The 23473-nt window shown below is 40.8% G+C and overlaps 1 protein-coding gene across 3 annotated transcripts in view; it reads right to left on the bottom strand.

Annotated features, from left to right (window-relative positions):
* LOC126457790 (integrator complex subunit 13) overlaps window positions 1–23473 on the bottom strand; it is a 249485-nt gene that overhangs the window by 125994 nt on the left and 100018 nt on the right. For all 3 annotated transcript variants that reach the window (XM_050094375.1, XM_050094377.1, XM_050094376.1), the window contains exon 10: window positions 20438–20595. In XM_050094375.1, the coding sequence (XP_049950332.1) occupies window positions 20438–20595 (158 nt within the window). The remainder of the gene's footprint in view (window positions 1–20437; window positions 20596–23473) is intronic.

The following is a 23473-nucleotide window of genomic DNA, read 5'->3' as shown; positions in this document are numbered from 1 at the left end:
AGTGATTAAGAACTTCGTAAAGAAAGGTATGAAAGCAAAGGACATTCATGCCGATTTCCAGAATACACTGGGGGACTCAGCTCCTTTATATTCAACTGTTGCTAAGTGGTCAAATGAATTTAAATTTGGTCGGGAGAGCTTAGATGATGATCTGCGCAATGATCAGCCAAGATGTGTCACTACTCCAGAAATCATTGCAAAAGTGCACAAAATGGTCACTGAGGATCGCCGATTGAAAGCGCATGAAATTGTTTATGTTTGCCAGATGTCATCTGAAAGGGTATATCACATTTTAACTGAAGAATTTGAAATGAAACAATTATCTGCAAGGTGGGTACCACGACTCTTGATGCTGGATCAAAAACGCACAAGAAAGGACATATCGGAACAACGCTTGGCCCATTTTAGGAGAAACGAACAAGATTTTTTGCACCGGTTTGTGACCACAGATGAAACTTGGGTGCACTACTACCCCAGAGACAAAACAACACTCAAAGCAGTGGAAACATACTGATTCTCCATCACCAAAGAAAGCAAAGACAATTCCTTCAGCGGGAAAGGTAGTGGCATCAGTGTTCTGGGATGCGAAGGGGATTCTGTTTGTAGATTATCTCCCCACTGGGTAAACAATTACTGCAGAATACTGTGCTAACCTCCTGGACAAACTGCAACAAAATATACGGGACAAAAGGCCAGGTTTCACATGGAAGAAAGACATCTTCCATCAAGACAATGCACACCCGCACACATGTGCCATATCCATGGCAAAATTACACAAACTAAGGTATGAATTGTTGTCACACCCACCTTACTCACCTAATATGGCTACACCAGACTTCCATTACTTCCCAAAACTGAAAATTTTTCTTGGTGGTTGAAAAACGAAGAATTGATAGCCTGAGTTGAGAACAATTTTGCAGGCCTGGAGGAAACTCATTTTCAAGATGGTATTAAGGCACTGGAACATCGTTGGACTATGTGCAGTAATCTACAAGGAGACTACATTGAAAAGCAAAAATGTTTCAGTGATGTAAGTACTTTTTTCTATTCTGTTCCGACAACGTTTCAAACCACCCTTGTATAAAGCAGTATGCTTATATCAGGAGTATTTTTCAGTATGACAGTAAACACTATGTGGGATGTTTCAGCAGTGTACCATTCCATGAATGAAACAGGCTCAGTGGAACCTGCCCTTGGGAACAGCACACAGCCACACCATATACAAACACCTGCCATGGAGAAACATGTGCACAATTATTAAGATATGAGAACACAACACGTGGATCTTGCAAAGCATGAAAATCCCATGTCTTTGTGGTTTATTTTATGTAATTATGCCTTTATCCAAACCATTTGCAAAAGGTGCAAAGAGTAAGTGAGACTGATTTCCACCCACAGGCAGAGAGATCTTTCACATGGTCACTCCTATAGTGATGTTTGTGTTATCAATGGCATCATTAAATAAGACTCACATGTAGACACATATTACTTGCTTTCCTAAGGCATTACACAGGGCTGTTGAATCAGCCCATGCTTGTTAACGAGACACTTAAATGGACCAGTGTATTTTATGTTCATGAGGGGCACTTTGCCTTTATCACTGGAAAAAGTTCCTCTAGGAGTTAACTGTACCATGTGGTTCATGCATGATGAGGTCCTAGCCGCTTAGGATTGAATATTCATCCGTTTTGGATAACATATTCCACTGAGAGTGGATCAGCCATTTATGTCCACACCAATACCCCACCCAGTTTCCAGACTTTAATCCACTTGATTTTTGTTGTAGGAAAGCATGTTACAGGTAATGTTCATTACCACAATATCAACAACCTGGTACAATGAACTAATAACTCTGCAGCTCTTCTACAAAGCCAAGTTTATAATCAAGAGGCTTCACTGACTACATCAAAATGTTGCCATGTGCGCATTGCATTCATGGACAATTTGAGCATCTTCTGTAAAGTGACAACTGCATCTCCTGTAATACTGCAGCATACAATACAGTAGAAGTGTTTTGTGAAGCATTTGTTCACAGAAACATTTCATTTCATCATGCAATCAATGGAGTAACACCATCCTCCCCTCAATATCTGTTACCAAGGTTTAGATACACCTTGCATAACAGAGGGAAAACTATCTAGGATGCAACAGGCTTACACAAAAGCACATTGGACAGTGTATCTCTACATCAACGACTAGTGTGAATGTATGTTTGTACGTATGTATGTACGCATGCATGCATACATCTCTGGTTAGGCTCCAGGCAGCAACTACACATAACAGCAAAACCCACAGCACCTAAAGAAGACATGTGGGTCATTCATTGTGATATAGTGCATAAAATAGATACGACAACTCGGCAGAACATCTGGAAGCCCACTATTAATGTGAAACACATTTTTTGTCATTGTTTACAAAGCTACAACTGAAATTAATTGGTGATTATGAATTAAACACCCCTACATGTTTATAAATGAACTGGTATACCTAGTGACTTGTTGCAATATGTTCTAAGACTGTTAAGTCCTTGTCTGACAGCCTTTTACAATTTCCCAATATATTTTTTGTATGTGTGAGAGGGAAGGGATACGATGGCATAACTGATGGCAGGATACAGCTGTGTCAAAAACTATATGAGATGATGCTTCCTGCTAGTCAACATAGCACCATACAGACAGGAAATGGAGAGAAATTCCATTACGGTAATGTTTACAGGGAATGAAATGGGAGTCCCTTATGTATTCTCCATTGTGTATCACTGGTGAACAATACAGAAACCTGTCACTTCATGTGCATCATCAGAATGATGAGGGTGCTTGTGTGGTCAACCAGATCACCTGATCTTAATTATATTGAAAACATCAGAGGTGCCATTAAGAAAGATGTGTCCCCAGTTTTGACTGACCCCATATAGTTGTAGGTAGTGGTTGATCAGAGGTGGATCAGAATGAGTGCCTAATTGTTTTCTGGAGTCCATATGATGACCATCATTATCATGGCAAAAGGAGGTGCTACATGCCATTTCATAGGTTCTTTAATTCAGCTGCTAACGAATATCCAATCAAAGAGTAAGCAACAACATAATAGATAGGAGGTAATACCCAACATATAAACTACAGTATAGAGTCAAACTGCTTCAATGGTTCATGGGCATCCCATCAGATAACACTGTGGAAGCTGCACAATATTTCAACAAGACAGCTGCTCATCAGCTTCAGGTGCTTACTGATGTGTTGCTACGGTGCCTTGCCAATATATTCACTGGCTCACTAGAAAAATGCAGGTGCCTAGAGGTGGGGTTACAATGTCATCATAGATGAATCATAGAGCACGCCGACATTCAGGCCCTCTGACAGAGAAATAGCACACTGTTTTCGCATGCACAACATGGAAAAAAGTATGGCAGCAAATAGTGACCCAGTGCGCACGGAGTTAGAATGTTGATACCCAGTTTAAGAGTGTGGACTCCGACTCTGCGTGTGTGTTGACTCAGACTCGTTTGTCTGCGCCCAACAATTCCTTAGTACCATCAACGCTGGTTCCCATGCCTTGTCGAGTTGGAATTCCATGTCTCTGTTAATCAGGTCATTACTTATATGTATTTTGGCTGTTTCTTTAATGGTAGAACCCCAGTACTTGGAAGTGGGAAAAAGTATTTTTGTTTCTCCATAGTTCATGCTATGTCCTGTGTCAAGACAGTGTCCACCACAGCAGACTTTTATGGCTGACCCAACCTGGTGTAACTTCTATATTCAGAGCATCTATCCTTAACAGCGTGACATGTCTGGCCAATGTAGGATTTCCCATACTGGCAAAGGATTTTATATATCCCAGGTCTCCTAACACCATATTTTTGTCTTTAACAGAACCCAGCATCATTTTCACTCACATTGGAAGGTAGAACACGAAATACACAGTTTATTCAATGTTTCTTGCACAACATGCCGATGTTAGACACACCAGCAACATTAGGGTAGGAAACCCATCATCATGGAGTTCTCTGTTTCTTCTGGCCACTCTTGAGGTTTAGTGAATGCATGTTGGAATGCATTGTGAATCTGTTTAAGATTTTGTACATACACCACAGAGCAAATATGGCTAATCTCTGCTGATAAGCTCCCTGCATCTCAGATAACTCTAGCCCTATGAAAAAAAAGCCCATAATACGCCACTGCATTGAGATGGGTGATGGCAGCTCGCAGCTCATAGATGTAGGTCAGTGTGAGTTGGTTTACAAAAGACATTGTGACTCAAGGAACCATCATCTTTTCTGTGGACCAAGACATCTAAGAACAGGAGGTCTCCATTTTTGTCCACTTTTATGATGAAGCAACTGCTGTATGGAGGGAGTTAAGGTGTTCCAGATATGCAGTAAGCACTGCTGCCCCATGTGGCCATACTACAAAAATTTCGTCCACATATCTCCAGAAACATTTAGGTTTCACCATCACTGACTGAAGCGCTTTTTCCTCAAAGGCTTCCATAAAAACATTAGCTACTGTGGGAGAAAAAGGAGTACCCATATCGACACCATCAGTTTGCTCAAAATACTATTCGTTAAATAAAAAGTAAGTCAAGGCAAGCATATGTCTAAATAGATGTAAGATGTCCTCCTCCTACTTAGCTTCTATAAGTTGTAATGAATCCACCAGAGGTACTCGAGTGAACAAAGAGACCACATTAAACTCAATACATCAGCTGGTTCGAGATGCAAAGTCTTCAGTCATTGTACAAGATCTTCTGAGTTTCGAATGTAATGTTCACATTTTCCTACCAAATAGTTCAGAAGAGAGGCCAGATGTTTTGCTAAGTAATATGTTGCTCACAATGGGATGAAGTGGAACCCATCCCTCATGGATCTTAGGCAGCCCATAAAGTCATGGTGGAACTTGCGCTTGTACTCTTAAGTTCTTTTTAAGATGTCTGGGAAACTGGCTGGACTTGAGATGTGCAGATGTCTTCCGTTGTACTGTGTCAGTTGGATCTTTCTGGAGATGACAATATGCTGAAAATCCTGCAGTAAATCCATCATCTTGCTAAAGTAAGATGGTGCATGCAAAAGAACAAATGTGTTTCCCTTGTCAGCAGGTAAAATCACTGTTTTTCTGCCTTCTCTTAAGGAATGGAGCTCTTTTCTTTCTTCAGTGTTTATGTTCTGCTTGTGTGTGGGCACCAAAGTTATGGCCCTGCAAGTCTCTCACCATACTTCTTCAGCAGTCTCACTGGGACGTTTAAAGGCACCTTGCTCAACAGCTCTGATAAAATCCTTGATAGGCAATGTCTTTGGAATGGGTGCCAAATTTAGTCCATTTTCCAACATCGATATTGTAGCATCACTCAGTTGCATATCTGTGAAATTAAACACAGTGTGTCTACAGGGTTTATCTTCTTGTGATGATTGACGTGTACGGTGAAGGAACTTGGAAGTTTGAAGCACCACAGCCTGCTGCCATGTCAAGTCTGAAAGCGACCATGTAGCACTGTCCACCCACTCCCAGGAATCACCACAGCCTGCTGCCATGTCAAGTCTGAAAGCGACCATGTAGCACTGTCCACCCACTCCCAGGAATCTGCTGACACACGCAACAAGGTATTTAAATGTAGTGAAAGCAAGCTTCCAGAGACTCTTATCTACTTCTCAACTAGTACAGTTGATGCTTTTTCTCATCAATGCCATGCTGGCTTGTTGGTTGATCAGCAAAGTCTATATAATGAGAAAATTTGGTAAATATCATTATAATTTGCTGGTCCCGACACCTCAATAAAAATGCAATGGAGTACAACTGTCTGAATATCCCCATTTGGTTGGCTGATCAAATCATGGTAAATCCAGATTTGTCGAGCATTCAGATGTGACAGTGGCTTAGTGTTGGACTGAATGGAAATGTGAGGGCAGGCATGGTTCAGGTTTACCATGTCTGACTACCACAAGGGAGATCACCGTATTGTGCACCAAGCACATCATAACAGTTTCACATCTGTGTCTGCCATCCATGGACAAGTAATGGACACACTACAACATTCTTGCCACACTACACCATTGGTCAGAGACTAGCAGCAGCCAGACACGACAACACAAATTGCTGCGTGTGCAGTGGTGTTGTGAGTGGGAAGCATGGACTGCTGATTAACGGCATTCCATTGTGTTCAAAGATGACTCGTGGTTTGCACTGACCTAAATGAGCATCATCAGCAAGTGTGGTGGTGATGTGGGGAGAGGTCCCATTCCTCCAAGGTTTTGTAGAGGTACAGCAGTGTTAATCCTGGTGTCATGGTGTGGAGAACCACAGTGTATGACCTCACATCATGGCTGGTAGTGACTGAGGGAACTCTGAGGACACAACAGTACATCACAGACATCCTGCATCCTCATGTTACTTCTAATGTGACAGCAACACGGTGCCTTTTTTCAACAGAAAAATGCTCATCTATACTTGGCATGTGCCTCTATGAATTGTCTGCACAATGATGAGGTACTTCCCTGGACAGCAGGATCCCCTGATCAGTCCCCTATAGAACATGTTTGAGAGCAACTCAGAAGTCATCTCCATCTCAATGCCAATATCAGAGCTATAAAGGACCATTTGCTAACTTGTCTCTGATATGTGGTCTCATATTGCGAAGTCCTCCTTAAATTTAACTGGACTTTGTAATGACTTAACTAACATCACATACTCTCTCAACTCTTGAAGATTTATTTCATTTCTTCCTGCCCTTCTGGGAGCTTCAGTTTTTTCGTCAGGATGTGTGCATCTGAATACTTAATAACTCCCAACCCTTTGCCACATATGTCATACACATATGGACGACCATGGTGCAAGACCTGTCCAATACATCCTTCCAGCAGATCTTACTCCAGCCCCATTATAGGCTTATCTTAGTCTACTATAGGCAGTGCCACCCTTGAAAGCAGTCACATTGTATATCAACTCTGATTTCTGCACAGCATTTTATGTGGGCATGACCACCAAACAGCTGTCAGCCCAAATGAGTAGCCCACTGCCAAACTGCAGCCAAGAGCAGAACTGCCTGCTCAGGGGCAGGAAACACTGCTGAGCATAAAAGGATCTGCCTCAATGACTGTGCAAAAACTTATGCCATCTGGTAGCTTCTCGTCCCCCCCCCCCCCCCCCACTCCACATCAGCGTACATGAATTACAGAAATGAGAGTTGTCCGGGTAATACATCCTTCAATCCCATAACCCTACACGTCTAGATCTCTGCTAGCACTTGCCACACTCCCACTGGCACCATTTCCTCATGACCCCTAACCTCACTCATCTTGCACTCACACCATCTTCTCCAAAGTCTCCATCTTCTTCTGTTTATCTTCCACTCCCAATCCATCCCTCTGCATCATTTTACACTGTGCACAACCCTGTCTGCCTGCAGCTAGAGCGATCTCACTGGTTATCACGTTCTGTCCTGTACATATGTTGCCTCCTCATTCCAGCCATCAGTCACTCTTCCTCAACCCTCTCTCCCTCCTCCTTCCCACAACTCTCGCTCAGTCCCACATGCACACTCAAATCGATCTGCAGTGCTGGCACAATGTAGTCACCCAGAACAATGCAATATAGCCAAACAGGCGTGCATGTGTGTGTGTGTGTGTGTGTGCGTGTGTGTGTGTGTTTGTGTGTGTGTGTGTGTGTGTGTGTGTGTGTGAGTGAGTGAGTGTGCGTGCACATGTGTGTTTGCATGGAGGAGGAGGATTTATGTGAATGCTAGACATTATATGACTGTTGATGAGTCAGTGCCTCAACAAGTCAGTGAGTTGTTACCTTTCTTCATTAAATTATAAATAGTGATATTAGGAATAAAAGATACCATCACACACTGGGAAGCTCAGCTTGGAATATCAACAGTACTACGAAAGGAAAGATTTCTACTCACCATAAAGATGACATGTCGAGTTGCAGGCATAGTGAAAAGACTGTTATACACTGAGATTTCACCCAAAGCCTTCTTCACAAAACAAACAAACACACACACACACACACACACACACACACACACACACACACACACACACACGACTGCTATGGCTGCTGCAACCATAATGCAACTCTCATGTTGAATGCAAGCAGGAATCTGGAATGATGTGGGGAAGGGGGATAGGAATAGCACACCCATTGTGGGGGAGGGGGAGGGGAAGGAGAGTGCTGTCTGGTGGAGCATGGAGTGTACAGGGACTAGATGACAACAGGACAAGGCTGCCAGGCACAGCGTCAGGAGGCTGTGGGGATGGATTTGGGGGTACGGGGACCAGCAGAACGTGAGAGCAGCAGAGAAGTGGAAAAGACCAGTGGATGTGTTGGTAGACAGCAGTGCACAATGAGGGTGAGGGAGTGTGAATTGGGAGGTAATAGGTCAGACAGGATGGAAACTGATGAATAACTTCAGGAGCAAAGAATAAGTTGTTAGGGTAACTCCCATCTGCACAGTTCAGAAAAGGTGATCATGGAGAGGAGGATTGAAAGCAGCACTGAAGTCAAGTATGTTATGCTCAGCTGTATGTTGTGCCATGGGGTGGTCGGTCCACTTTGCTCTTGGCGACAGTTTGCTGTGGTCATTCCATCCTAGTGTACCGCTGATTGGTAATCATATCAATACGAAGAGCTGTGCAATGATTGCAGCAGAGCTAGTATTTTTACAGGTGGCTCAGCCTCTGATGGGGTAGGATAAACCTGGGACAGGACTGCAATAGGATGTGCGGGATGGGTGCAGTGGGCAGGTCTTGCACCTGGGCCTTCCTTGTGGCAAGGGGCAGGCATATGGAGTGGTGTAGGGATGAACTAGGATCTTATGGAGATTGGGTGGGTAGCAGAACATCACTTTAGGAGAGGTGGGAAGGATCTTGGGTAGACTGTCCCTCATATCAGAGCACAATGATGGATATCACAGCCCTGACAAAAGATATGGTTCAGTTGTTCCATTCCGGGATGGTACTGGTGACAAAGTGTGGCACTGCTTTGTAGCTGGTTCTTGGGGTTGGTGGGAGGATTGGGGATGTGTGGGGATATGGCATGGGAAATCTGTTTGTGGATTAGGTTTAGAGGATAGTGCCTGTCTGTGACAGCCTCTGTGAGACCCTTAGCATATGGAAGTTCTTGTCACTGCAGATATGCTGTCCACAGGTGGTCAGACACTAGGGGAGGGACTGTTTGGTATGGAAGGGATGACAGCTGTCAAATGCAGGTACTGTTGGTGACTGGTGGATTTAATGCGGACAGAAGTGCAGATGGAGCCATCAGAGAGGAGTAAGTGAAATTCAGGTTGAGTGAGGAAGACCAGGTGAAGTTTCAACTGAAGCACATCCCCACACTCTCACTGTGTGTCACACTTGACCAATGCACCCAATGATCTTTTCCCCTTCTCTGCTCCACATTTCTGCCCCCTCTCCCCACCCAATCCATCCCCCACTGTCTCCCAATGCTGCACCTGGCAGCCTTGTCCTGTTAACATTCTTCCACCCACCTGTACACTGCTATTCTTTCCCACTACCCCGCCCCACTCAAGATCGCTGCTTTCGTTCAATACAGGAGAAGCATTCTGACCGCTGCAGCCAAAGAGAATGGTTGTGTGTGTGGCAGGTGTGTCTTTTTGTGTGAATATGTGCGTATTTTCTTCCTTGAAGAAGGCCATGGCCAAAAGTTTAATGTTTAACAACATTTTCATTGTGCTGTCTGCAACTCAACATGTCATCTTTAAGGTGAGTAGCACTCTCACATTTTCATAATATTGCTGAATAAAGGATATAGATATTGAAATCAGGAATAAAAGGCCTAACATAAAAATTGATGAAATGTGGATCTGAAGGCCATATGGGGCATAAAATATTTATTAACAACATAGGAAAAGATGGAGTGCTACTTACCGTAAAGAAGACATGTCAAGTTGAAGACAGGCGCAATTAAAAGACACTCATGTACAGCTTTCGGCCACAGCTTTTGTCACTAAAGACACACACACACACACACACACACACACACACACACACACACACACACACACAAAAGAAAGCACGCCTCACGCACACACATGACCACCAACTTCAGCATCTCAGAATCTCCAGCATCCCGGCCGAGATGCTTGCTTGTGTGTGTGTGTGTGTGTGTGTGTGTGTGTGTGCGGTGTTGGGCGGTGGGGGAGGGGGGGGGGAGTAGGGGGGGGGGGTTGTCACCTTAGTGACAACAAAGGCTGTAGCTGAAAGCTATTTTAATCATGCCTGTGTGCAACTTGATGTGTCTTCTTTATAGTAAGTAGCAATCTATTTTTTTCCTACATTGTTGATATTCCTACCTGGTATTTCCATTGTTTGATAAAATATTTATTGTTGCATACAAAAAATGCCATGGCATGGGCCAAGGCAAAGCTAATACTAGGAATATAAATCTTATCATAGTTGTGCTAGACCAGAGGTTTTTAAACTTTTTGGGTCCATGGCTCCCTAGAGCTGAACATGAACACCCACTCCTTCTTTCACATGGCATCCAACTACAAGTATGGATTAAATTACTTAAGTTTCAAAAAAAAAAAATGAGTATGAGTAGTTATTTATTTATTGAATGACATGTCATTACACCTTATTTTTGCAATGAAATCAGTGGGAAGGATGAACTTGCTTCTGCATCATCAGTCCTTCAAATCTCAGCACAAGGCTGGAATTGTGACACATCTCTCTCCACATTCATTAGCATTCTGTATTTCATGCTAAAGGCTGCAAATTCCAAAAAACCTACCACAAATAAGTAGAATGTTGGAAACATGTGTCAAAAATCATAGGCCCTCGTTATCTGCTGGTGCATACTTCTGCTTCATCATGCTCTAAAACTCAAGCAGTGATCAAGAAATGAACTTCAATTTCAAAGTCGAGTCTGACAAAAATCGATAAATTACACTTTCTTCTTCAGTTGATGGAAATTCTGCACTGACCAACTTGTTCTGGCATGAACTTGATGTATCACTAAGTTCATTTAAATGATCCAGAAACACAGAACAGAACAATTCTTCATTCAACTGACAGTCACTGACCTGTAAAATCACTTGAACAGCAGAGGAAACATAACGTATATCTTTATTCACCACAACAGTAATTTTTTTCTGAAGGCTAAAATTTTATCTAACAGTTGCAGAGGGTTAGTCCCACTAACTTGAAGGGATACATTCCATAGACTCAGTTTTTCAAGGATGTCACAAAAATATGCCAACTTCAAAACAGTCACATTCTAGTAACTTCTCGAAACTCAGATATTTCCCTTGCAAAGGATAAGGGAAAAGATATTTCCTGAGCTCACACAACCTTTTCAAGGCAATTTCATGTGGCAGCCAGTGAGAGATACTGCAATAAATGGGGAAATGTGCTCAGCCCCCATTATTGACACATTAGTTGAAAACATGTTGGCTTGCATGGTTGACTTTTAATGAACTTCACCACTTTGATCACTGATTGAAGAACTTATTGAAGGATGGGGCTCATACTTTTTGATGCCACAGCTTGTGAATACAACAGTGTGTTCAAATGGAGTTAGGATCCTCTTTATGGATCAGATCTTGCAATCCAGTGTAACAGTTGTCTTTACACATGCCTACACATGTTGCTTCCTTCCACAAATAGTTTAGTATTTCAAAGATGTCTGCTGCTTTAGTTCCAAAAGGGTCCCCCCCCTCCAACAGAAGATCTTGATGAAGTAAAAAAACACACATAATAAATTAGATACACATCACTGTGGTTGTCTACAGCCTTGTCAGTAAACGATCACTTATCAGTATGTCTAGTGTGTTGAGCAAGATATCGATTTTTCCTTGCCTCTCAGCCAAGATCAAGATGACAGAACCTAGTGTATGCCATGAGCAGCAAACAAAGAGATTGCACAATTATCTTACACAAAGTTAAAAGTTTAAAAATTGTTACAAGACTTGAGCAGAGTTTTTAAATATTGTTACAAAACTTGACCAGATCATGTAAAACTACAAAAATGTTAGATGTTGTAAATCTGTGCATGATCTGCTAATAGATTTCTCAAAAACCCACTTCTTGTAAAATTTCAAAAATGTGTAATGTTATAGTTAGAAAAATGAAATTTAGGATTTATGTTCAGTTTATTATAAAAACATTTTGTACAAGTTTCATGAAGCTACCTCCTTTATTCATTTAATAGTTAGCTAAAAAATTGTGATAAAAACAGTAAAAACGAATTAGATTAACTTACTTTACTTAATAAGATGCAAACTTGAGATGACTGCACTATACTTAATATATTTAATAATGAAGTTGTAACAATTGTAATTTAACAGAGGTAAAGAAATTAAGAAAGATACAGTTCACAGGTCACTACCTACCCTCGATTCCATTTGAAAAATTCTGAAATCAAAGTTTTCGAGTAGTTGGGCTGAGACTTTTACACAATATAAATAGAGTATAGATTCACTTAGTCTTCAACTAACAATGATATCAATAACTTTGTAATCAGAATGAGTGCTGACTGGGTGCTGTTGCCGATGGTGCAAGCAATTTTATAGTAAGTGTTTCCTTCACCATCCACACCAAGAGTATATTTTAACCAAAGTGTCTCACCTGGGACGTGATTTGACCGTCATCAGCTATATGGGATGTGTTAGGCCATGATTCTGTCCACAACACACAACGCCTAAGCCTCAGATGGTGTTAACGATGACTTGACATGTTTATTTTTCGCTCGAATGAGGTACACCTATCTAGTGTAAACAAGTAAAAGGGAACTTACTGGGATTAACATTTGCCTGGAATGCACTTGTTTCATTTCAACATTTTATTTCGTGCACCACCTTCTCTATTGTAGTAAAATGTGTAGCAAGTGGCTGTGATTATTCTCTACTTTTAAGGTGAGGAATTAACTCTACAGAATACTTGTAACCACTAAGAACAGAAATGATCTCTGAACTGTATCGAGTGCTGAATATGATAGGACAAGCTTTAATGATTTGCAAAAATTAATACTTGTGCTTGTGAACAGTGATGACAATATACTGCTTCGTTAAATGAGAGCAGACTTTTATTCATTGTCATAGTTCTGGATTCCTCTGCATTATTCTTAAAAGTTAGAACATTTTATTTCAGTGTCAGTGAGCTGAATAAGAACCTGTGGACTGAAGATTATTGAACAGGATGTTCTCCATTGTTTTCTGGCTGTTCACTCAAACAGTTTTCAGGCTCTTGTAAAAGGCAATGTTATCCAAAAATCACACAAACCAGATTTACAAAAATTTCATCTTTTAAAATGAACAAGTCAACCAACAATAAACTATAACCGTTGTATCATCCAACTGAACAGCAAAACCACCATTACCTCTGAATTTTTCAACCAACTGATCAATAATGTCATCAGCCATATAAAGTAGTTGATGACTAATAGCATTGTCTAACAAAGGAAAACTTGTCGGCAACTTGGTAGCTGACTCACCTATCATAATAAATACAATGTCAAAAGTAGCTGGTAAAATAAGGTCTTCCATTATGGAGTGAGGTTTCTTGTTCTCTACTACAAAGGAGGCAACTTCCTAAGATGAAAGAAGAGCCTTTGTAGGAATCGTAGGTCATTTGAAATATCATGTTTGGTACTTACATTTAAAAAATTATCCATGCTGAGAGAGAAAAAGAAATCCCAGATGACAAACAACAATTAAATATGATCTGCATTCAACAAAGCTAAACTGCAAACTGATTTTTACTGAATAAAAACAAATGCATCATATAGTAAAAAGTTTTAATTTTTTGTTTTTTTAGTTTTATTTATAGACTTTGCTATACATATCATGCAATAGGCAGTTAATTACATAAATGATAAAATTGATAACTAAAAAATTTGTGAAAGGAAATGCCGAGCACATAGTAGCTGGTAACAGACTGTAATAACATTTCATACCAACATGCACAAGTACAATTACTTTAGACTACTGAAAGGAAAAAAGGTAATGAAGAACACAGGTACAATAATTTGCTCCAAAATGAAATTGCTAAGTAATCTTCTGGTTATATGATGTATTCAATGAGGTAATAATTAAACAACATGTACATAAGGCACAATCACTAGACAGACAGTCCATGGGAGGATACAGAAGTGATCCACGAGAATGGTCTTCAGTTATAAGTGCAGGTAATAATCTCTTTTAAAGTCAATCGCTTTTATGCAGTGATACAGTGAAAGTAGTGGGGAATTGCTTTATCTTGGATAAACATCATTTTTAGCAGTACTGCTCATTTGAAAATAATACATGATTTGAACCAGCCGTAAATAGAAATATTAAAACAGGTAGGAAGATTTTTCTGTTTAGCAAAAGTGACAAAAAGCAGATTACAGAGTACCTGACGGCTCAACACAAAAGTTTTGTCTCAAGTACAGATAGCGTTGAGGATCAGTGGACAAAGTTCAAAACCATCGTACAATATGCGTTAGATGAGTATGTGCCAAGCAAGATCGTAAGAGATGGAAAAGAGCCACCGTGGTACAACAACCGAGCTAGGAAACTGCTGCGGAAGCAAAGGGAACTTCACAACAAACATAAACATAGCCAAAGCCTTGCAGACAAACAAAAATTGCTTGAAGTGAAATTTAGTGTGAGGAGGGCTATGCGAGAGGTGTTCAATGAACTCGAAAGTAAAGTTCTATGTACTGACTTGGCAGAAAATCCTAAGAAATTTTGGTCTTATGTCAAAGCGGTAGGTGGATAAAACAAAATGTCCAGACACTCTGTGACCAAAATGGTATTGAAACAGAGGATGACAGACTAAAGGCCGAAATACTAAATGTCTTTTTCCAAAGCTGTTTCACAGAGGAAGACTGCACTGTAGTTCCTCCTCTAGATTGTCGCACAGATGACAAAATGGTAGATATCGAAATAGACGACAGAGGGATAGAGAAACAACTAAAATCACTCAAAAGAGGAAAGGCTGTTGGACCTGATGAGATACCAGTTCGATTTTACTCAGAGTACGCGAAGGAACTTGCCCCCCTTCTTGCAGCAGTGTACCGTAGGTCTCTAGAAGAGTGTAGCATTCCAAAGGATTGGAAAAGGGCACAGGTCATCCCCGTTTTCAAGAAGGGACGTCGAACAGATGTGCAGAACTATAGACCTATATCTCTAACGTCAATCAGTTGTAGAATTTTGGGACACGTATTATGTTCGAGTATAATGACTTTTCTGGAGACTAGAAATCTACTCTGTAGGAATCAGCATGGGTTTCGAAAAAGACGGTCGTGTGAAACCCAGCTCGCGCTATTCGCCCACGAGACTCAGAGGGCCCTAGAAACAGGTTCACAGGTAGATGCCGTGTTTCTTGACTTCCGCAAGGCGTTTGACACAGTCCCCCACAGTCGTTTAATGAACAAAGTAAGAGCATATAGACTATCAGACCAATTGTGTGATTGGATTGAAGAGTTCCTAGATAACAGAACACAGCATGTTATTGTCAATGGAGAGAAGTTTTCTGAAGTAAGAGTGATTTCAGGTGTGTCACAGGGGAGTGTCATAGGACCGTTGCTATTCACAATATACATAAACGACCTTGGGGATGACATCGGAAGTTCACTGAGGCTTTTTGCGGATGATGCCGTGGTGTATCGAGAGGTTGTAACAATGGAAAATTGTACTGAAATGCAGGAGGATCTGCAGTGAATTGACACATGGTGCAGGGAATGGCAATTGAATCTCAATGTAGACAAGTGTAATGTGTTGTGAATACATAGAAAGATAGTTCCCTTATCATTTAGCTACAAAATAGCATGTCAGCAACTGGAAGCAGTTAATTCCATAAATTATCTGGGAGTACGCATTAGGAGTGATTTGAAATGGAATGATCATACAAAGTTGATCATCGGTAAAGCAGATGCCAGACTGAGATTCATTGGAAGAATCCTAAGGAAATGCAATCCGAAAACAAAAGAAGTAGGTTACAGTACGCTTGTTCGCCCACTGCTTGAATACTGCTCAGCAGTGTGGGATCCGTACCAGATAGGGTTGATAGAAGAGATAGAGAAGATCCAAGGGAGAGCAGCGCGCTTCATTACAGGATCATTTAGTAATCGCGAAAGCGTTACGGAGATGATAGATAAACTTCAGTGGAAGACTCTGCAGGAGAGACGCTCAGTAGCTCGGTACGGGCTTTTGTTAAAGTTTCGAGAACATACCTTCACCGAATAGTCAAGCAGCATATTGCTCCCTCCTACGTATATCTCGCGAAGAGACCATGAGGATAAAATCAGAGAGATTAGAGCCCACACAGAAGCATACCGACAATCCTCCTTTCCACGAACAATACGAGACTGGAATAGAAGGGAGAACCGATAGAGGTACTCAGGGTACCCCCCACCACACACCGTCAGGTGGCTTGCGGAGTATAGATGTAGATGTAGATGTAGATGTAGAACCACCTTCTGGATTTGAGTCAGACAAACAAGTTGGAGAGTCTCCGATTATTACCCTGTGATGGTGTCCAAACATGTTGTAGTGAAAGAAACGGATTCTTACAATTTACATGACATGCTGTCTACTGCAAATCCAATACATAAACTGCAGTCTTATGAGGGAAATTAATGTAGATTGATAATAGTACTGTTAATCAGTCAGACAGGATCTAGACCTCTTTCATAACTAATTACTTGATTAATTGAAAAGATTGATAAATGGTCTCTGCCTCTGTCACAAACACTGGAGTGTTTTGAGTGAGGTATTACTACCAATCCGTTTGTTCATCAGGACAAGTGAAGGCAATGCACTCATAGGGTAGGTCAGTAAATATTTTAATGACATTAGGTCACTACATTTTCACAGCTGTCCTGAGAATGTTGTTGATGTTAGATGGTTCACATCTGGCTGGCAGATGGATCTTGTACAAACTGATCAATAGAGCAAGAGCAGTTCCAAAGTGCTGGTTCTTCAGTGAAATGTTTACATATCAATTACTATTCAGCAGTGTGTATTTGCTTCCCTGTACTTGATTCTCTGTAAAATAAATTTATATATTAGGTCTGGCCCATATTGTGGAGAGCATTCCCACTGCTTCCAAGACAAGAGCATGGATCAGTTAACAAAGAACACACCACATATAATCGGTCTATATACATTGCTTAGCCCCCCTATCAAACATGGACATTGCCGCTGATGGGGAGGCTTGTGAGCCTCAGCAATACAGATAGTCGTACCATAGGTGCAACCACAACGGAGGTGTATCTGTTGAGAGGTCAGACCAATGTGTGGTTCCTGAACAGCAGCAGCCTTTTAAGTAATTGCAGGGGCAACAGTCTGGATGATTGACTGATCTGGCCTTGTAACATTAATTAAAACGGCGTTGCTGTGCTGGTACTGTGCATGGCTGAAAGCAAGGGGAAACTACAGCCGTAACTTTTAGCAAGGGTATGCAGCTTTACTGTATGGTTAAATAATGATTGCGTCCTCTTGGGTAAAATATTCTGGAGGTGAAATAGTTCCCATTCAGATCTGCAGGCGGAGACTACTCAGGACGACATCATTATCAAGAGAAACAAAACTAGCATTCTATAGATCAAAGCATGGGATGTCAGATCCCTTAATCGGGCAGATAGGTTAGAAAATTTAAAAAGGGAAATGAAGAGGTTAAAGTGACATATAAAGGGAATTAGTGAAGTTCGGTGGCAAGAGGAACAAAACTTCTGGTCAGGTGAATAAACGGTTACAAGTGCAAAATCAAATAGGGCTAATGCAGGAGTATGCTTAATAATGAATAAAACAATAGGACCATGAGTAAGCTACTATGAACAGCATACTGAACACATTATTGTAGCCAAGGTAGACACGAAGCACATGCCTATCACAGTAATACAAGTATATATGCCAACTAACTCTGCATATGACAAAGAGATTGAAAAAATGTATCATGGGATAAAAGAAATTAATCAGAGAGTGAAGGGAGAGGAAAATTTAATAGTCATTGGGGACTGGAATTCAACAACAGGAAAAGAAAGAGAAGGAAAAGTAGTATGTGAATATGGAATGGGGGTACGGAATGAAAAGGAAATCACCTGGTACTTTGCACAGACCATAACTTAATCATAGCTAACACTTGGTTCAAGAATCATGAAAGAAAGTAGTATACATGGAATAGGCCTGGAGACACTATAATAGATTATATAATGGTAAGACAGGGATTTAGGAATCAGGTTTTAAATTGTAAGCCATTTCCAGGGGCAGATGTGGACTCTGACCACAATCTATTGGTTAGGAACTGCAGCTTAAAACTGAAAAAACTGCAAAAAGGTGGGAATTTAAAAAGATGGGACCTGGATAAACTGAAAGAACCAGAGGCTGTAGAGAGTTTCAGACAGAGCATTAGGGAACAACTGACAAGAACGGGGGAAAGAAATACAGTAGAAGAAGAATGGATAGTTTTGAGAGACGACATAGTGAAGGCAGCAGAGGATCAAGTAGGTAAAAAGATGAGGGCTAGTAGAAATCCTTGGGTAACAGAAGTTATATTGAATTTAATTAATGAAACGAGAAAATATAAAAATGCAGTAAATGAAGCAGGTAAAAAGGAATACAAACGTCTCAAAAACGAAATCAACAGGAAGTGCAAAATGGCTAAGAATGGATGGCTAGAGGACAAATGTAAGGGTGTAGAGGCTGAGGGTATTAAATTAGGAAATGAGACACTTGGAAAGTAGCAGATGAGCAAATTAACTGATGATGGTCAAAGTAGAGAGGATAGCAATGGCAAGAAAAGTGTTTCTGAAGAAGTGAAATTTGTTAACAATGAGTATAGATTTAAATGTCAGGAAGTCGTTTCTGAAAGTATTTGTGTGGAGTGCAGCCATGTATGGAAGTGAAACATGTACGATAAATAGTTTAGACAAGAAGAGGACAGAAGCTTTCGAAATATGGTGCTACAGAAGAATGCTGAAGATTAGATGGGTAGATCATGTAACTAACGAGGAGGTACTGAACAGAATTGGGGAGAAGAGGAATTTGTGGCACAACTTGACTACAAGAGGGAATCGGTTGGTAGGACATTTTCTGAGTCATCAAGGGATCACCAAATAGAATTGGAGGGCAGCGTGGAGGGTAAAAATTGTAGAGGAAGACCAAGTGATGAATACACTAGGCAGATTCAGAAGGATGTAGGTTGCAGTAGTTACTTGGAGATGAAGAACTCTGGACTGATGACCACAACAACAACAACATTACTTACAGTAAAATATTTCTTTCTCAATTATTATTATTATTTCTTTCTTTTCTCAGACGTTATGTCTGGTCAAAAATGGAAAGTGACGTGGACCTTGATCAAGCGTGACTTCCTTTTATCTGTACGGTATATGTTATATTGCATTTAGGAACTTTCGGGTAATTGAACATGTATCGATAATTACGGATTTCTGTAGTTGTATATATAAGTTTGGATGTACCTGTACTGCATTGATGTACTGGTGGATATTGTGTGGTATGACTCCTGTAGTTGATAGTATAATTGGTATAATGTCAACTTTATCCTGAAGCCACATGTCCTTGACTTCCTCAGCCAGTTGGATGTAGTTTTCAATTTTTTCTCCTGTTTTCTTCTGTATATTTGTTGTATTGGGTATGGATATTTCGATTAGTTGTGCTAATTTTTTCTTTTTATTGGTGAGTATGATGTCAGGTTTGTTATGTGGTGTTGTTTTATCTGTTATAATGGGTTCTGTTCCAGTATAATTTGTATTCATCATTCTCCAGTACATTTTGTGGTATACTTGTATGTGGGAACGTGTTGTTTTATAAGTTTATGTTGTAAGGCAAGTTGTTGATGTATTATTTTTGCTACATTGTCATGTCTTCTGGGGTATTCTGTATTTGCTAGTATTGTACATCCGCTTGTGATGTGATCTACTGTTTCTATTTGTTGTTTGCAAAGTCTGCATTTATCTGTTGTGGTATTGGGATCTTTAATAATATGCTTGCTGTAATATCTGGTGTTTATTGTTTGATCCTCTATTGCAATCATGAATCCTTCCATCTCACTGTATATATTGCCTTTTCTTAGCCATGTGTTGGATGCGTCTTGATCGACGTGTGGCTGTGTTAGATGATACGGGTGCTTGCCATGTAGTGTTTTCTTTTTTCAATTTACTTTCTTCATATCTGTTGATGTTATGTGATCTAAAGGGTTGTAGAAGTGGTCATGAAATTGCAGTGGTGTAGCCAATGTATTTATATGAGTGACTGCTTTGTGTATTTTGCTAGTTTCTGCTCGTTCTAGAAAGAATTTTCTTAAATTGTCTACCTGTCCATAATGTAGGTTTTTTATGTCGATAAATCCCCTTCCTCCTTCCTTTCTGCTTAATGTGCATCTTTCTGTTGCTGAATGTATGTAATGCATTCTATATTTGTGGCATTGTGATCGTGTAAGTGTATTATTATTATTATTATTATTATTGGTGGTGATACTCACCTTTTTGGACCCTTTCCCCTCTGTCCCATATTTGGTGTTTGTAGGTTCTCATGTTTTGATTCCAAACCAATGAGATTATAGATTACTTGCTTGCATTGCACTACTTCTTCGTTTGTGAGCTCTTCTTTCACCATCAACTGAGGAAGAGGATCAATGTACTGAAAACAAAAACTGATATTAGTAGTGTAATAGTTTAAATCTGAAAGAAAATTCCAATCACGTTAAAAAAGAATGAAAGGTTGTACTTACTATATTTATACTTTTCAGCACAACCAAGGGGGAAAAAAAAACTATAAGTACGTAGGATGTATAGCATGCAGTAACTACTGATGAAGATATGAAGTGTAGAAAGTTTTGAAGTGTTCAATCCAATGTTCACATAAAGCACATGTGGGAAACATATTTCATCCCAATTTTATGAGATGGCCACATGGTTGATTGGAACACTACCACCTCCAGAAAAAAAGTTTAATGGCTTATCAGCAGTGATGGTTTGTATTGATAGCACTTGTCCACTATTATCTACAGTGATTATCCAGCAACATGTTTGGGCGCATCTGATGAGAGGGTGCAACCCAACCACAGCTCTTACAGGGATCACCGTGCAGGCTGGATGGATTATGTTTTGGCATTCGATCTGGAGCACATGGGCACGACAGCATCTGCTGAGGACTGTGTGCTTGGGCTGTGCAGACTAGCAAGAGGAAGCAGATGTGCTGGCAGGATTCTATTCTATAAAAGCATGTGGAACTCCAAGAGCACCAGCTAGTGGCAGGCAGAGTTGTGTACAGATTGAGGAAATTGCTGCTGTGGGATACCTCTCATGTGTCAGCTGTCATCACCAGGGGAATTAAAATTGGAGAGTGCATTTGTGTACGTTTACTTTCAACCTTTCTTTGTTCTACAAACTGTATCTGTTGATGCTCATCCTGGCCAGTTTTGCTTGGGTTGTCAAGCTTCATCAGATACCGTAAAGGCTTATTCTGTTATTGTATTAGATGCTTGGCTCTGACTCTGCTTTTGGTTACATCAGAGGCCTGTGAGTTTTGATTAACTGAAGGATCTTCAGTGTTTTGGAGTTTTACAAAGTGATTAACTATATCCTGTGTTTTTCCCAAAGTTCAATATTGTAATTTAATTAATTTTGTTGGGTGTTCCATGTGGGTTAGTCACCTTATTGATGCATTAGTTAAGATGAGGCAGCTCTATTAATTTTTAGATACTTCTGTTAAGAGTTCATGAATGTATTCGCCTTGTTTATCTTGTGTGAAATTGTCTTGCGTAGTGTATTGCATTCATTCAATTATGGTAGGTGCAGCAACAGTAGCTTAAGGGATCAAATGGGTGAACAGTCTGTTGCACATATGTAATTGTTTATTAATTCCAAGTATGTGTCTCAAATGATTAGTGTATAATTGGACTGGAACAATAAGGAAATAATTACAGCCCAAACACACAGAAGTGGTGCAACAATGTTATGGACAGGGAACTGTGCAACATGGGCGCCAGCCAGGTGACAGTGCTGGAGCAGTTGAGGTTGTCTGGCGGAGGAGACCAGATAGCGAGGTCATCGGTCTCATTGGATTAGGGAAGGACGGGGAAGGAAGTCGGTTGTGCCCTTTCAAAGGAACCATCCTGGCATTTACCTGGAGTGATTTAGGGAAATCACGGAAAACCTAAATCAGGAGGCCAGACACGGGATTGAACTGTTGTCCTCCTGAATGCGAGTCCAATGTGCTAGCCACTGTGCCACCTTGCTCGGTCTGGAACAGTGGAAATTTAGATGATGTGCAGGGGAAGGGGGGGAGGGGAGGGGAGGGGAGGGGAAAGGGGAGGAGGTTGAATATAGGGAACTTCATGTATTAATATGAAAAGAAGAGGAAAAAGGAGGGTAAAAGAGGAAATGTTGTGAGATGAGGGTCATGTAAGATAGTGGGTAATGTTGCACGAACAGAAAGGGATAGGGAACTTCATGTATTAATATGAAAAGAAGAGGAAAAAGGAGGGTAAAAGAGGAAATGTTGTGAGATGAGGATCATGTAAGATAGTGGGTAATGTTGCACGAACGGAAAGGGAAGCTTGTCATGCTGTTAGAGGAAAATTTGGACCTGGGAAGAATGAAAAGAGTGTGCCATAGGTGTCCAAAGAAGAGGAGGGTGGAGGAATTGGTTTTAATGAGGAGATGGAATAAGACGAAGGGAAAGGAGGCGAGTTATAGTCAGATGGGTGGGGAAGGAGGGGCTGGAAGTGTCATTTTGGAAAGAAGATGGTTAACACAGAGTGCACATAAAGTCCAGGAACACTTTTAATTATTTAAATGATAATTAACTGAAACCCTCAGCTGCCGACAGGTGTTTTTGATATACCTTGATGGGGACAGCTGAAAATGTGTGCCCCGACCAGGACTCGAACCCGGGATCTCCTGCTTGCATGGCAGATGCTCTATCCATCTGAGCCAAAGAATACACAGATGAATAGCGTGACTGCAGGGACTTATCCCTTGCACGCTTCCTGTGAGACCCACATTCCCAAATGTTCACAATCTACATACGTAATGTACCTGATAGATATTTGCCCATCCACTCATTACTCGTGCACACTAAGGTGACGATTCCCGTAAGAGTTCAAGCAACCTGTGTGCATTCGCACAGACGAAGGTCAATGGGTGGGTAGCCTTTAACTATATATATGAAGATAGTAACTGTTCTTGGAAGAACAGATACCACTGATGACTGTGCAGCTTCTCTAGAATAAATGATAATGCATATGTGTATTCAGTGGCTCAGATGAATAGAGCGTCTGCCATGTAAGCAGGAGAACCCGGGTTCGAGTCCCGGTCATTTATTCTAGAGAAGCTGCACGGTCATCAATGGTATCTTTTCATTCGGGGACAGTTTGTGAGCTTGACCACTCCCAGTTAGACCAATTTATGGAAGTTGTTAGCTCCCTCCTATATGAGAAAGTTACTTATTAAAGGAAAGTAATTTAAAAAGATGTCCCCACAACAGAAAACATACCTTGCAGCACATTATGATC

Source organism: Schistocerca serialis, chromosome 2 (genome assembly GCF_023864345.2).
Source record: "Schistocerca serialis cubense isolate TAMUIC-IGC-003099 chromosome 2, iqSchSeri2.2, whole genome shotgun sequence".
Classification (NCBI taxonomy): domain Eukaryota; kingdom Metazoa; phylum Arthropoda; class Insecta; order Orthoptera; family Acrididae; genus Schistocerca; species Schistocerca serialis.
The sequence above is the reverse complement of the archived record's forward strand: the minus strand, read 5'-3'. Positions and strand labels throughout refer to the sequence as shown.